Source organism: Trichosurus vulpecula, chromosome 2, assembly GCF_011100635.1.
Source record: "Trichosurus vulpecula isolate mTriVul1 chromosome 2, mTriVul1.pri, whole genome shotgun sequence".
In the NCBI taxonomy this organism is placed as follows: Eukaryota; Metazoa; Chordata; class Mammalia; order Diprotodontia; family Phalangeridae; genus Trichosurus; species Trichosurus vulpecula.
Genome location: NC_050574.1, coordinates 280,353,214 through 280,370,196, shown reverse-complemented (window position 1 = coordinate 280,370,196; position 16,983 = coordinate 280,353,214). Strand labels below are relative to the sequence as shown.

General features: G+C 37.8%; 1 protein-coding gene across 1 annotated transcript in view; it reads left to right on the top strand.

Moving 5' to 3' along the window:
* ARHGAP15 (Rho GTPase activating protein 15) overlaps positions 1-16,983 on the top strand; it is an 858,653-nt gene that overhangs the window by 521,387 nt on the left and 320,283 nt on the right. The window contains exon 10 of the mRNA XM_036742514.1: positions 13,943-14,041. Within this exon, the coding sequence (XP_036598409.1) occupies positions 13,943-14,041 (99 nt within the window). The remainder of the gene's footprint in view (positions 1-13,942; positions 14,042-16,983) is intronic.

Sequence of the window (16,983 nt, the reverse complement as noted above, 5' to 3'; positions counted from 1 at the left end):
GAGTCCAATAAGTCCCTGGGCTACCTTCTTAGATCATGGGGAAGGCATTGTCCTTAGTTTATTCTAGACTGTGCCTAGAATCCAGGGGGCTTTATCTGCCCGTGGTATTCTCCAAAACTTAACTGAGCAGGCTGATCCTTGGACCCTGGACTCTTTTCTTGGACCTGGGAAACACATTCGTATACAGACCTAAATAACAGAGATTAAAAAGTTTTAGTGAAAGCAATGAATGAGTGAAATTGATGAACTTACTATGTGTAAGGCCAATCAATGAGTGAAAGATCTTTCCTGTCCATTGAATAGGCCTCAGGTGAGGCCAACAAAGGGAGGCCTAATTAGAGGAAGGCCACACTTCTTTCACTAACTAGGTGTGAAGCCACAGGCCCACACCCTTTTGCAAGTTAAGCTGATTTGGGTGTGAAGCCCTCAGGGCCCTAAGGGGAGTTGCTAAGACCAGAGCCAGTGGCACCTGCACTGAGTTCTAGTTAATCAGATGCCAGCTAGGACTGTATAAAAAGAGAGCCTGGAACTGAAAACAGCAGAACTGGGAGCAGCAGAACTGAGAGTGGCAGGATTCAGAAGCAGACATAGAAAAGACATTGAGGCAGCAGACACTGAGGGAGAGCCAGCATTGAGAGAGACTGCAGAGTGGAGAGTGCAGAACAAGAGAGAGTTGCAGAAATCAAGGGACTCGGAGTCAACAGAGCTGCAGGAGAGTATACTGATCTGAGAGTTAGGATTCCTGAGTGATTGTTTACAGGAAGGGGCAGGGAGGGGAGGAGGAGGTTGCAGGATGGCTTGGCTCCTTGCTCTAATACTTTGTCATAATTTCCTTGTTGCTACATCGTGGTAGGCTTACTGGTTTTGGAATATAATTGCTATGGTATGGAATTGGAATTACTCGTCCTGGGATTGGATTCTCTGGTGTCTAAATAAATGTTATACTTCCTCTGTCTTCTACCTAGAGAATTTCTTATACTTTGAGGTTCTGAACCATTCAAGCATGTTCATGGTCACCCTACAGCTCATGAATCTTGCCTTACTGATATGCTGTGTGAAACCTCCTTGCCAATATGGATGACAATGATGATATAAATATAGGAAATTCACAAATGATGCCAAATAGCATTTTTGCTCTCATTCCATCTTTCACCAGTGTTTGAATTAGAAATTTTGGCATATTTAAATTTGGTATTCTCTTCTCATTTATGCTTGCTTCCTGGAAGAAGTTCTAACAGCCATGAAACAGGCAGCAGCTACTTAGCTGCTTTGCCATTTTTCTACTTTAACCCTTAAAGTTAAGTTCCTTGCAAATATTGTCTGTACTCATTAGCCGCATTGCTTTTAGATTTCTACCCCACCACTCTTTCAAAACTGTTGTCTCTATGGTCACCATTCATTTCCTGATCAGCAAATCCAATGACTTTCTTTCATTCATGATTTTCCTTGACCCATCTGAAGCTTTGGGCACCATTGAACACTGTTCTAAAGGATAAATTCTCTTCATTTGACTTTAGAGTCTTCTTCTACCTCTTGAACTAGTACTTCTCTGTGTCCTTTGCAAGCTTTTTATCTTCTTCTTGATCCCTTATTATGAGTGTCCTATAGGGCCAATCTTTAACCCTCTCTATACCTGCTTTCTTGGCAATTTCAGAGTCACAAATTCTCAAGTTTTGAAGGCACCTCAGAGGTCACCTGTTCCAACTTTTACCTATATAGAAATATCCCGTTTAGCATCGTAAATAAATGGTCATTGAGGGGAACTTGAGGGGAGCCCATTATGCCCCAAGGAAATTGCTTCTACTTTTTGATAGCTCTAATTGTTAGAAAATATTACGTAGAGCCTAAATATGCTTCTCCTCTACTTGAATTCACCGGTCCTCATTCTTCCCTTTGGAGTTAAGCTGAACAAGTCTAATCCTTATTCTAAATAACAATCTTTCAAATATTTGAAGATAGTGATCATGCCATCTCTCCTATCTTTTTTCCTGTAAAATAAACATTACCAATTCCTTCAAATAAATCTTTAAATGGCATGTACTACCCATTTTAAAGCCTAACTCAAATGTTACTTGCATTACAAATAGTAGTTGTTTTTATAGATGGTTGCTGTATTTGATTATGTTCTGTTTTCTATATCATATAGTATTTTATATACTTTCTTTCATTTGATGCCCATGATAGCCCTGTGAGGTGCAGAATTCAGGTATTATTAGCCTCATTTTTAAAATGAAAAAAATTAAAGTACATAGATTATATGACTTGCCCAAGGTCATACAATTAGGACATGACAAAGCTAGGACCTAAAATCTCCTTTACCAATTGCAGATCAGTGTTATTTCATGACACCACAGCTATTCCTGTGGATCATAGCAAACCAAAGAGCTCACACAGAGGGAGGCAATTTTTTTAGTCACAGGACACTTTAACAACAGCCAGACTTATTATCTTCAGACTTCATCATGTAGTTGAAATGGATGGAATGATGATGAGTGTTATAAGCATTAAACAGCTACTATGGGCCAGGCACTATGTTAGGTACTTTACAAATATTTTATCCTTTGACCTTCACAACAGCTGTAGAGAGAAGATGCTATTATTATCCCCATTTTACAGTTGAGAATACTGAGGCAGAGAGGGTCTTGCTGATTCCAGATCCAGTGCTCTATCCATTGTGTCACATGGCTGCCTCTGGTTTTATATTTCTGTGGAGATTTTCTTTTAGAGAAAGAGCCTTTGGGGACAGATGCCAAGAATCTGAGCCTTTCTCTAATTCTTCTATAGATAACAAATACAAATGGAATAAAGGTTTGTTCCCCACCCCCAAGATATGGAAGTGGTTAACTCATCTGGATTTAGCTTAAGGAACAAAAGAAAAACACCTTCATCCTTCTGTCTGATTTCTGCTTCAATCAACAGAATTTCTCTTTTCTGACTTCTAGATCCATCCCCCAATTCATCTCTACTATATTCCTCCCCTACTTTTAAACTACTCATCGTCCTTTATGTAACCTTTCCATATGGCTCTTAACCATGTGTCCTTCGCTGAACATCATGGAATGATAAGGGAATAGGCTGTTTTGATTAGTTGATTATCTGTTCAACTGATAGCTATTCTAGCCAAAGACTAATAATTTTCAAAGAATTAGAATGTAGTAAAATACATTTCCTACTAAAATTACACTAAACATAATTGAATTTTTCTTGGATGATTCAGAAGGTACTTCGTGATCTTGCAGTGCCTCAGGGTTATCATTTTGAACATCAATTATCATTGTACAATACTGTAGATGTAGAAGATTGGCTGAATTATTCAGTACTTAACCTAAGATGTACTCTAGAAGCTGCTTTGTAAAAAATAAATCTCTGGTATCTGTTTGTTTATTATTTATCCCTTTCCCATAAAAGTCGACTGCAGGAAAAGTTCTAATTATTTGAACTTTCTGGTAGTTTGGATTCCAAATAAACTTTACTAAATATACACTTGGGTGGTTGGTATGTGTGTGTGTCTGTGTCTATGTGCGTGTGTATACGCACACACACACACATGCACGTGTGTATACACATGCACACACATATATGCATATATATACACATGTATATAAATATGCATTTATTTATTTATATTTCCTGCTTTAACATTAATCCTGACAACCATATTAAAGTTTATATTTTCTTAAGTCAAGGAGTATATTTAGTATAGGAGGTTCTTTATGCTCAAAGTCTACAGGGGTAGAGGAATATCCAGCTACACATAATAAAAATGGAAAGAGAACAAGATCTCAAGGAAGGTGGAATTTGAAGTTGCCTGGCTGGTGCATATCTTCTCTTTATTCTTCACCCTTTCTGTCCTGTTTCCCTTCTTCCTTACCAAGGAAGAGGAAGTAAGTAGAGGTGAAGCCATTGTATTCATTTGGAGGCTGGTCTGGAGAATAGACAATCTTAAATTAGGGAGATTAGAGTGAGGTCCAGTGCCTTGAGAATGCATCTTCACATCCCAACTCAAGAATTGGGTATCAGAGTTAAATTTCAGGGACAAATGTTGCCAGGACCCTGGGCAAAATTGCAGAGTAAGTAAAATTCTTTTCTAGACTGTCCCTCCACCTTTGCCTGTCTCATAGAAATCCAGATTTATGCTACTTTCCATCATCCAAATCCCCTACCCTAATGAGATCTTCAAACCCCTGAAGCATACTTTGGTCCAGACTTACCCAGCTTTTCTTTAGACATAACCAATGACTCAGTGAATAGAGTGGTATATTTGGAGTCAGGAAGACCTGAGTTCAAATCTAGCCTCAGATGTTAGTTAACTAGCTGTGTGACCCTGGGTATTAACCTCTGCTTGTCTCAGTTTCCTCAACTGTGAAATGGCGATAAAAACCTCATCTACCTTGCATTTGTTATGAAGATCAAATGAAATATTTGTATAAGTATTTTATCCTTTTTACACTGTGTTTTGCAAAGTGCCTGGAACATGCTAGATACTATATAGAGGCTATTCTCTTCCTTTCTTTCCTTCCTAATCAATATTCCCTTCCTCCTCTTCCTCTCTGACAAATCAAAACCTACCCTTTACTGAGAGATTAATTAAAATGAATCTCATTCATACTCTGCCCATAACAACTTCTCATCCCAACAAACTAAAATTCCAGGGAGTAAAATAAATCAAATTAACATTGTTTCCTAGTGAGCAGCCAGGCACCAACTTCATCTTCTTCTCTGACCCAATAAATTACAAGCAGTCTTGTATACCACCATTTCAGTAAGAAAAAAAAAATCTATGGAGTAGAGACTCTCCCATTGTGAAGAGTTTCCTGTCCTTCCATTAAGACTCCTATATGTACATAAGACAAGCTATTCACAGAACTGCAAAATATATTTAATTACTTATTACTTACCTATAAAATTAAGGTTTTTTAAAAAATAATCCTGATCGAATAAATTAAACTAATTCCCATCCTTTTCCCTCAGAAAATACACATTTGGACATGGGTGGGCAGGGGAATAAGAATGTATTAAGCACCTATCATGTGCCAGACATTATACCAATTATTTTACAAATATTATCCCATTTATAAGGTTTCCTCACATGAAGGAACAGTCAGTTTTGCATAGTCTCTAATACATTTTGGGTGCTTAACACTGTCAAATTTTAATGATCAAAAGACTGATTATTTGATTTAACAGTTATACAAATTGCCTGCTTCTCTTTTATTTCCTCTCTGCTCAATCAACAAATGATTATTATGTGTCAGCTATATGTAAATCCCTGTGTTCAGTGTTGGAGATGTAGAAAGTGTCCCTTTTTTAAAGTCACTGACCTTATGGAGCTTACAATCTAGTAGAGGGGAAAGACACAAATATATGATTATATTATGCAATAGTTCATTATTATTGCATTGAAGATCCACAAAACAAAGTGCTTTGTGTGATCTAAGGAGAGAGTCCTTACGATAATCATGGAAGGCATCATAGAAGAGGTGATAATTAAGTTGTGGTTTAGTGTATGGGAGAGAAGTCACCAATTAAAGAGAGGCTGGGAAGGTCATTCCCTACATAGAGAACAGTAGGAGCAAATGCACAGAGACAAGAGAATACAAAGCAAAGGGAGAGGGAGGGGAGGCAGAAGAGTAGAAAATAGCTCGGGATGGCTCAGACAGAAAGTGTATAGAAGAGAGGAATGTGAGCTAAAAGTGAAAATTTTGGGTAGCATGAGATTGGGGGGTACTGAATATCAGACAAAAGACTTGGCATTTTCATCTATAAGCAATAAGAAGCAACTGAAATTTGGATGATAGAGGTTTGAAATTTCTAGATATGTGGGTAAGAAATGTTATTCTGGTAGTCATACGAAGAATGGGTTAGAAAAAGGCAGAGTGTAGAACTTATCACAATATTTCAGATAAATGGCACAAAAATGGGTCCACAATGTGTGTGTTCCTGAAAACTGAGCATCTGGCTGTAGGATAGAGTATGTGGTAAGGAATTATATGATAAACAGTTTGAACAATAGAATGGTGCAAGATTATAGAAAGTTTTGAATGCTAGGAAAGGAAATTTTAACTTTGCTAGATATGCCATGAGTACCTAAATATTTTTGAGAAGATAAATGACATAAAAAGTTAAATATAGGCCACACCTTGGGGCGGAGCCAAGATGGCAGCTGGTAAGCACGGACTAGAGTGAGCTCCGTACCCGAGTCCCTCCAAAAACCTATAAAAATGGCTCTGAACCAATTCTAGAACGGCAGAACCCACAGAACAGCAGAAGGAAGCAGGGCTCCAGCCCAGGACAGCCTGGATGGTCCCTGGGTGAGGTCTATTCCACACGGAGCTGGGAGCTGGGAGGTGGGAATGGAGTGGAGCAGAGCCCAGCCTGAGCGGCGTGGACGACCCAGACCAGAAGCCGGGCGCAGGGGGCCCTAGCGCCCTAAATACGTGAGCTGCGGCAGTTACCAGACCCCCTCGACCCACAAACACCAAAGACTGCGGAGAAGGTTAGTGGGAAAAGCTGCGGGAGTGGAAGGAGTTCGCAGTTCGGCTTCCAGCCCCGGGGGCAGCGGAGGTGGAGCAGCTACAGTTGCTACAGCTGTTGTTACTTCCGGCTCCAGGCCCACCTGGTGGGAGGAATTAAGTGGCGGATCAGAGCAGGAGTGCAACAGCCTGCTGAAGATCTAAGCCCAGCCTGGACTGGGGGTCCTTGGGGAAGGAGGAGTGCGGCTCTGACAGAGCTGGCACCTCCCCCCCAAACGTAGAACATAGAACTCGTAAGTCTACAAGCAGTCATACCCCAGTGAAAAACTCAAGGGTCAAGTTAGTTGGTTGGGAATATGGCCAGGCAGCGAAAACGCGCCCAGATTCAGTCTCAGACTTTGGATTCTTTCTTTGGTGACAAAGAAGACCAAAACATACAGCCTAGAGAAGACAACAAAGTCATAGAGCCTACAACAAAAGCCTCCAAGAAAAACATGAACTGGCCCCAGGCCATAGAAGAACTCAAAAAGGATTTGGAAAAGCAAGTTAGAGAAGTAGAGGAAAAATTGGGAAGAGAAATGAGAAGGATGCGAGAAAACCATGAAAAAACAAGTCAATGACTTGCTAAAGGAGACCCAAAAAAATACTGAAAAATACACTGAAGAAAACAACACCTTAAAAAACAGACTAACTCAAATGGCAAAAGAGCTCCAAAAAGCCAATGAGGAGAAGAATGCCTTGAAAAGCAGAATTAGCCAAATGGAAAAGGAGGTCCAAAAGACCACGGAAGAAAATACTACTTTAAAAATTAGATTGGAGCAAGTGGAAGCTAGTGACTTTATGAGAAATCAGGATATTATAAAACAGAACCAAAGGAATGAAAAAATGGAAGACAATGTGAAATATCTCATTGGAAAAACCACTGACCTGGAAAATAGATCCAGGAGAGATAATTTAAAAATTATTGGACTACCTGAAAGCCATGATCAAAAAAAGAGCCTAGATACCATCTTTCAGGAAATTATCAAGGAGAACTGCCCTGATATTCTAGAGCCACGGGGCAAAATAGAAATTGAAAGAATCCATCGATCGCCTCCTCAAATAGATCCCAAAAAGAAATCTCCTAGGAATATTGTTGCCAAATTCCAGAGCTCCCAGATCAAGGAGAAAATACTGCAAGCAGCCAGAAAGAAACAATTTGAGTATTGTGGAAACCCAATCAGAATAACCCAAGATCTGGCAGCTTCTACATTAAGAGATCGAAGGGCTTGGAATGCGATATTCCGGAGGTCAATGGAGCTAGGATTAAAACCTAGGATCACCTACCCAGCAAAACTGAGTATCATGTTCCAAGGCAAAATATGGATTTTCAATAAAATAGAGGACTTTCAAGCTTTCTCAGTGAAAAGACCAGAACTGAATAGAAAATTTGACTTTCAAACACAAGAATCAAGAGAAGCATGAAAAGGTAATCAAGAAACGGAAATTGCAAGGGACTTACTAAAGTTGAACTGTTTTGTTTACATTCCTACATGGAAAGATGATGAGTATGATTCATGAGACCTCAGTATTAGGGTAGTTGAAGGGCATATGCATATATATATGCATATATATATGTTTATGTATATATATAAGTGAATGTGTATGTATGCATGTATCTATGTGTATATGTATGTATGTGTATGTATGTGTATATATATATATATGTAAAAGAGAGAGAGCAGACACAGGGTGAGTTGAGGATGAAGGGAAGATAGCTAAAAGAAATAAAATGAAATTAAGGGATGAGAGAGTAACTTACTGAGAGAGGGAGATAGGGAGAGATAGAATGGGGTGGATTATCTCCCATAAAGGTGGCAAGAGGAAGCAGTTCTAGGAGAGGAGGGGAGTGGGCAGGTGAGGGGGGAATGAGTGAACCTTGCTCTCATCAGATTTGGCCTGAGGGGGAATACCATACATACTCAGTTGGGTATCTTACCCCACAGGAAAGAAGAGGGAGGAAGATAAAAAAAAAAAAAAATAAAAGGCAGGGGGATGATGGAGTGGAGGGCAGATGGGGGTGGAGGTAATCAAAACAAACACTTTGGAAAGGGAACAGGGTCAAGGAAGAAAATTCAATAAAGCGGGATGGGTTGGGAAGGAGCAAAATGTAGTTAGCCTTTCACAACATGAATATTGTGGAAGGGTTATACATAATAATACATGTGTGGCCTAGGTTGAATTGCTCAACTTCTTAGGGAGGGTGGGTGGGAAGGGAAGAGGGAAGGGAATTTGGAACTCAAAGTTTCAAAATCAGATGTTCAAAAACAAAAAAACTTTTTGTATGCAATTAAAAAATAAGATACACAGGCAATGGGGCGTAGAAATTTATCTTGCCCTACAAGAAAGGAAGGGAAAAGGGGATGAGAGGGGAGGGGGGTGATAGAGGGGAGGGCTGACTGGGGAACAGGGCAACCAGAATATACGCCATCTTGGAGTGGGGGGGGAGGGCAGAAATGGGGAGAAAATTTGTAATCCAAACTGTTGTGAAAATCAATGCTGAAAACCAAATATGTTAAATAAATAAATTGCATTAAAAAAAAAAAGTTAAATATAAGAACAGATATTCTTTAAGTGGCAGCAGAGATGAAATGGGGGAGGGACCTAGAATAGCATCAGAAAGATACATTGGGAGGCTATTCAAATTGGATGGGTGGTATTGAAGTCCTGTACTAGGGTGATAGTAGTGAAAAGAGACGGGAGAATTATTGTAAGGAATGTTAGGAAGACAGAATCAAAAGCATATGTTAGGAAGACAGAATCAAAAGTGATTGGATGTGAGAGGTGACAGAAAGGGAAGAGTCCACCTCAAGGTCATAAATACGGTTGCTAGGACAGAAATAGAGAAGACAGAAAGAGGAACACATTTAAGGGGACAGATACCAGTGTGGCACCCAGACAGACATCCTATAGACAATTATAGTGTCTTGTCTTAATTTCAGAAAATGTCAATAATGAATGTAGAGATTTGAGAGTTATCTACGTAGAGTTAGCTATTCAAACCCTGGAAGAGAATGAAATGTCTGAGGGCAAATTTGTTACCCACTGAGGGATCAGACTAGGTGATATTTGATCTAGGCTTTAAATGATGGATAGAACACACCACTTAAGGATTGGTTGAAAGAATGTCAAGCCTGGCTATGAGAAATCAAGAAATATACTTACTTCTTATCCTGACCCTTTGAGTTAGGGGAGTAGAAATGACTGCAGCCTACTGAGAATTTGGCAAGAGATACCATCGTCTCTGAGAAGAATCAGATTACTATTAAAACATAGAGGTGGAAGAAATATTGCCTGAAACATTGAAGGATATGGGGTTTGTTTGTTTATTTAACACCAGAGCGAGAGTTTCACAGAGCACAGAATATTGGACTTTACAGTGGATAAAGAGACTGAAGATATCAGAACTGGACTGATAAGGAATGGGGGTTCTTAGAATTAGCATGAGGGTGAAAGAGATGATATATTCATAGCTCTTGCACCAAATGTACTGAAACTAGATGACTAGGATTAGAGGACCAATATATCAGAAGGTAGATGGGCACTGGCAAGTTATGTCAATATAACTTGACCAAGAGGAGATTTGAATTGTCTTAGAGTTGTAAATCTTAGATTTAGGGGTAGAAAGGACCTCAGATGCTATTTAGTCTAACATCCTAATTTCACAGATGAGGAAATTGAGTCCAGGCCACATACATGTAGTAAGTAACAGAGCTGGGATTTGAACTCAAGTCCTCTGACACCAAGGGCAACACTCTTTCAACTGCATCGAGTTCTCCAATTCTATAGCATCCTAAGGTTTGTTAATATAGCAGAAGCAGTTGCAGTAGCAGCAGCAGCAGCAGTGGTACTAGTACTAGTATCTATTAATTAGCTGCAAAAACCCTCTATGAATTCAGAAGAGCATCATTTGGAAAAGCATGTGGAGACTGTCTCTCTGGGTAAATGATGATAACATAGTCACATTATTTGAACATTTAACTGCCTCTATTGAGTGGTTTTCCTCATGGGTTTGATTCATTGGAATCTCACTGACAAAGTTCCCATTACTGAGTGCTCTTTTTACCATTTATCAAAAAGATGTAGCAGAGGTGAGAGAGAATAAAGCCAATTTGTAATCTGAGAGATTTAACCTGGTTATGCTGATATGTTTAAAGATGAGCAACCTAAGTAGTTTGAAAAGTTTTAAAGCATAAAGATTAGAAACCAGCATTCCTAGTTAAATTCTAATTCATTATGTAAACAACATGATTCATAAGTGCAGTCATGTGGAAGGCCTATTTGTTTTTCTCACCAAAAGATTCTTTCAAAGAAAAATAGCAGAAAATGGATTTTTTCCAACCGATGTGTTGCCTGCCACCCTTAGTAAGAGTGCTGAAATGATAGAACGAAGATACAATAATGGTAGTAGCCAAAGCCATGTTAATTTGTAAGGGATTCCAAAATCTTCACACCCCTGGAACGACATGTTTTCTAAATAAATACTTTTAGGAGATTAGACAGATATTCAGATCTCTGGGAATCCAGGCTTGCTCCCTTAGGTGAAGTGCTATAAGAATGGGGAAACAGGATGAGGTGGATAATTCCTAATGGCCCTTATTTGCTCCACATTGTACTACTACTCCTAGACTCTGGCAGACCTTGAGGTTGAGGTAGAGAAGTACAATTGCCATTTGCCTCCCTACCCCAATCTCCTTGTTAGTTAGAAAGTCAGAATTATCTGCAGGTCTAAATACATTCTTAGAATTTAACTTTTTCATTGGGTGCCAATTAAGCTCTCTGTCAACATGAAAATTCCAGATGGATAGCACTTCATTCATTCAAAATCCATTTATTAAGTGTCTGCTTTATGCAAGAAATGCCCCTCATAGCGTGGCAGTAATTCTGGGTTCTTGAAAACAATGGTAGCAAAGTAGAATTTTGGCAGACCCTGACAGGCTGCAAAGGCAAGTTTAGTACCCAACTATATGCCTGTTGTTCAAAGACCAGTCAAGCTAAGTTGAGAGAAGTTTATCACCAGAATGTGGAGCGTACACAGTAGTGGAATATTGCCTCTATTGGCTGAAGTGTTTAAGTCTTTATAAGATTCCAAGCTAGACAGTGGGGTAGGAGAAGCTATAAAGATACATAAACCATGGTCCCTGACAAGCACTGTAGAAACACAGATATGTAAAGCAAGGTCTCTTGTCCTTAAATAGCTTACAACTTATTTGGTGGGATAGGACTGCATCTATATCTATATTTATCTATTTATATTTTAGCATGTGAAATTCTAAAGAAATAGTTTTTATTAGCTACAGATGTTCAGAGGAAAGAGATTCTGTGGATTAGCACAGTCAAAAACATCATCTTGGAGGAAGTTGACCTTGAACTGTGCATTGAAGGAGGCACAGAGCTGAAAGAGGGGGAAGGGCAGGTAGAAGAAATCTAGCTAACTTGCTATAGAGTCAGTCCATTAGAATGCTTTCTTGGATATATTGAATCCAACTTCTAGAGCTGTAGGGGAGTTGAGGAGCCATCTAGTTTAAAACCCTCATTTTACCAATAAGGAAACTGTGTCCCAGGGGCACTAAGTGACTTGTTCAAGGTCACAAAGATGACAAACATCAGAAGTAGGATTTGAACCTAGAATCACTGACTCCAGAGATCTGCTCTGTAGAATGCTGCTTCTTTGTTTCAAATGCCCTCAAATTGTAGCAGTGAAATCAAAGTTACATATTATTTGAAACTTTCTAATTATGTATATTTAAAATATTACAGATGCTACAATTAATACTTTTACCATTTTTTAAAATTCAATTTAATTAAATAAAAATTTATTAACACTATTCTGTGCAAGTTACTGGGGATACAAAGTAGTTTCTGTCCATAAAGATCTTATATTCTACTGAATGGCCTTCTATCCATTTTGCTAGATTAATCTCTCTTGGATTAACGAGAGAAATAATAAGGATAAGTATGTATTCTCTTTTGATAAAATGATTTTTTAAAAAGCACACAAAAGTTTCTTATATATCCTGACAGGCCAATGCCCAAGTATTTAGCAGGTTTTAACATTATCATAAAGGTATTTCGTTGTTTAAGTTTTCATAGAAAAAGGTAAATATATTTACCTTTTTCCATTTTCCGCTTTCACAGTTGCCGATTGTTTTGAATAGGTGTAGTTGAAGTTAGAGCAACCCAACCCCCAGGGTCTTTTCATCTATATTCTTCTGTTTTGATACTGATATTAGCTTTTTCTCCAACTAGACCACAGTCTGAATGGCCACAGACAGATGGTTTTGGTAGTACTTACACATCAGAAACTAGACATTTTTAAATGTTAAAATATACCCAATTCTCTTTTTTTCATGATTTTGGTCAGTGCTTCTGAAAGTATTCTTGATATATAAGCATGAATTTTCCAAGTTCACAAGCCCTTGGCTACTATTGTGTTTGAAACCTGAATCACATTTTCCAACAAATCTTTTTATATTATTGCTTATGCTCACCTTCACATTGAAATCACCAGGCATCAAAGCATATGTTCAGTGGGTTTGGATCGTTTCATCCTCCTAAAACTCTCACTACTTCTTAATCTTCTAAAACATTTTAGTGAATAAGCTTAATTATTTTCATAGTGGTCTTTTTGGTCATGCTCATCAAGAGAACTGCAAGAGATAAAAAGATGTTGCTTGTTGCTTTTGAGTAAGAAAATAAACAACTCAGCAATCTCCTTAGTCTCTCCAAGAAGACCATTCGAGACATCATTTCAGTTGGTTCCCCTTTCCTTTTGCCTTTTGGTTTAACTATTGTGAGGATAATGATGTGTATTTAGTTCTCCCAATAGTATACCATTTTGTTGGTCATTTGAAGAAGAGTTCACATTTAAAATACTAACAGTTGATGTTGCTGCATATATTAAGCACCTTCTTTAAGCAAGGTGGTAAAATGTTACTGGAGGTAAACAAGTTTAAAAAAAATAAGGTCCCTGTCCTCAAAGGGTGTGTGTGTGTGTGTGTGTGTGTGTGTGTGTGTGTGTGTGTATGTGTGTACCTAGGGACAATCTTATTGAAATTTGTTGGTATCAATTTACAAATGGCAGAGTAAAAGCCCAGAGCAAATGTGATTTATTTTATCAGCCTCACATAATTTGTGAATGAATTTTCATTTCCTGGCTCTTGGGTTAAGGTTCTATCCACTGTTTAGAAATGTTAAAACTTAGAACTGAAAGGAACTTCAGAAGTTATTTGGTCTAATTTTCTTATGTTCCAGATTACACGAATGAGTTGTGGTCTTTGTGTGACTACATTAGGCAGTGCTGAATTAAATAAATAAAAACAATTTATGTACAACATGGAGATTCCATAAGGATGTAGATATGGATGTAGAATCAAATTATAGAACACGGGCATAGATTTTACTGAAGCTCATCTTTGTTTCTTTCATAGATCAAATTTTTGGCTCTCATCTACACAAGGTGTGTGAACGTGAAAATTCCACAGTACCTCGGTTTGTAAAGCAATGCATTGAGGCTGTTGAAAAAAGAGGTGAGTAATTGAATATGTAGTAGTTTTCACCCCCGTTATTGCAGCCGCCTTTACAACTGATGCTCTAAGTTAACAGATCTACTTGATTTGCCTGGGAAGTCATGCAATTAAAATTCAACTTTTTGAGCGTCTTTTTTTTACTGGATGAAGTTTCATATTGGGTTTAGTTTGTTTTTACAATAGGGACATTAGTAATTCTCGCTAATGCTCATTTTTTTAATATTTTGTCTGTTTGACATACTGTTGAATCAATTGCAAACTTCTTGTTTTCAAGCCAATGCTAAAACATTCATAAAATGTCAGCAATCATAGTACTAGAACCCTCATAATATTCATGCTAAGATCCCTGGTAGATATTGTGCCAGGACATTTTTTGGTAAGTCCCCAACATTACCCAACTAAAGCAAATACCACCCAAACTTGCAAACAGTGAGATTCTCTCTTGCACATGTTTCTTTGCCATTTAGTGCATGGCTAACTATCTTCCTAGAACGATGAATAGTTGTACCTTCAGTGTTATGATGACCTTTGATTCTCTTGTTCAAAATTCTGTTTGTCACCTGAAATCATTGCATCTCATTGAAGAAAGAGCAGAATAAAATCTAATTGACTCAAATATTTCTGCTCTACTATATCTGTGGTTTGTTCAGTTATATATGTATGGTTATTTTTCCTACTATGACTCCACTCATCGAAGGTCATTTTAGCTGAGAGATACATACACTAGATGCAGAATCTTAAAAAATGTATTGTATAAAAATATGAAGCTTCATCACCATCTGTTACAAGTTTACAACATATTCCCAGGATCTTGGGGAATATATATCATGTAAAAGATTGAGGTGTTTTCAGAAAAAGGATTGGTGAACCTATTCCCATTTTCAGCTTCCAGTCTCAAAACAATAGAATCAAGGGGGGAAATCTTTATCAAGTTATCTTCCAAGAAAAGAGCCATTTTAATTCTCTTGATGTTACCTGGCTTTATTATAGAAGCATAATAAAAACAGCCTGCAATTTCCAACTCCTGGAAATTCACACTTTAATTATATAGTAAGGACCACCTTGGGATTCTACTATTCCCGGATCAGTAGGGAATGAGAGAATAACAAAAAGGGGAGTAATAGGTAGGAAAAAAGGAGGAGGAGTAGCTTTAGGGAAGAGAAAATCAACACATCAGAGAGAAGAGCAGAGATCAGGAAAAGCAGATAGAAAAAAAGTGAATAAAAGAAGAATGTGAGTGAAGCAATCAATGAGGAATAAAGCTTGGAAGCTCAGAACTTGGAAGGAAAGGGATGATTTACTAAATTTTGTGATACTTTTACATTTTAAACATAATAGATTATATTTAGGAATATATAGTATCGAACATTGATAGCCAAAAGCAACTAATGAAACAGAGACCAGTTCCCTACTTAATAGGTAAACTGATCAATAGAACCATTAAAGTGGCCCCCAAATCAGAATCCTAATTGTCTTCATTTTCCAAAATTCACTGCCTGCATAATGTTGTTCTGAACCCCAAACCTACCAAACAGAAATTTCAGGGAAGCCCTAAATCACTGACAGTGATAAATGTCTATGTGACATCTCATAGAATCTTTAGCTTCCTTCAAGGCCGAGTACAAGTGTCCCTACATAAGGCCTTTCATGGCCCTCTCCCTCTTGAGATCACTTTGTATCACTTCACATATGGCATTGTTTTTACTTATGGGCATGTTATTTTACCCCAGGAGAATATAAGCTACTTGAGGTGAAGATTTTTTTTGAGTTCTGTCTTTGTATGTCCAATGCCTAGTACACTATAGTGAATATTTAAAAATACTTGTTCAGTTGAATTGGATTCACTTCTAAGTATCCATTCATCTACATGAATTTTCACATTCTGTTCATGATAGCAAATAGTCATGTCCATATGCAGCCATAGTTTCATAGTTTGGAGTGAGAAGACAGTAGGTAATAACTAAGTCTTAGGAACATGGACCTTATGGTTGAAAAACATATAAGGGATTTTATTTTATTATCTGCATACGATATTAAAATTAATTTCTAAATCCAAATCAATTCTGAAGACATGGTTTTAAATAATGCCTGAGAATGTAAATTTTCAGTCTTTATGTGAATATTAAACATTCAATACATCAATACATTGAGGGAACATTATGTCAGTCCGGTTGAAAGAACTATATGAAAATGTTAAGTAAAAACCAAACTTAGGGGGCACAAGATAAACCTCATATCACAATATTTGCATGCATGTTTTTATTGTATTTTCCTATGATAATTTTCTTGGATTAATATTCTTACTTTTATACTCCAACTCTATTTACTCAAAGTGTTGTTTTTTACTAAATTCTGGCACCAACTATCTCAGGACAGCAATAATTTATGTGAAGCTAAGTCCAATGTTTATGCAGGCTTCTGATGACATTTTATACTAGGGTTGGTATTAGGAAGTAGCATAGGAAGGTGCCAAGTCTCTCGGCATGGCTAGGACTCAACATATCTGAAACCCTCCTCCTAATGGCCAGATATTCCTCCAGCCAAAATACCCCACTGCAGAGTCATGGGAAATACTTATGTACCAATTATGGGAAAGGCACATTTAATGAAAACTGTATGTTTACTTTCATAGTCTTACTGAGATGGCCTAAATACTTAGTGCAGCTGGCACATAGAGTGTTGTGGAAAATCTTTTTTTATTAAATTTTTTGAAAAATCTTTTCTTCATCTTAAAAAAAATATCTGTATTTTCTAACTACACCAAGAAATGCTACTTATATGCTTGATTTAAAATAAAACATTATCAGGAATGGAGATCTCACCAGCTTAATTTTTTGTTTTACCTGCTTGATCTAGACAGAAGCAAATTGTTCATGCTTCTGTAACCTTTATACAGAAATCGTATCCATCATTTGCTCCAAGAGGCATTCCGAATTCATTGC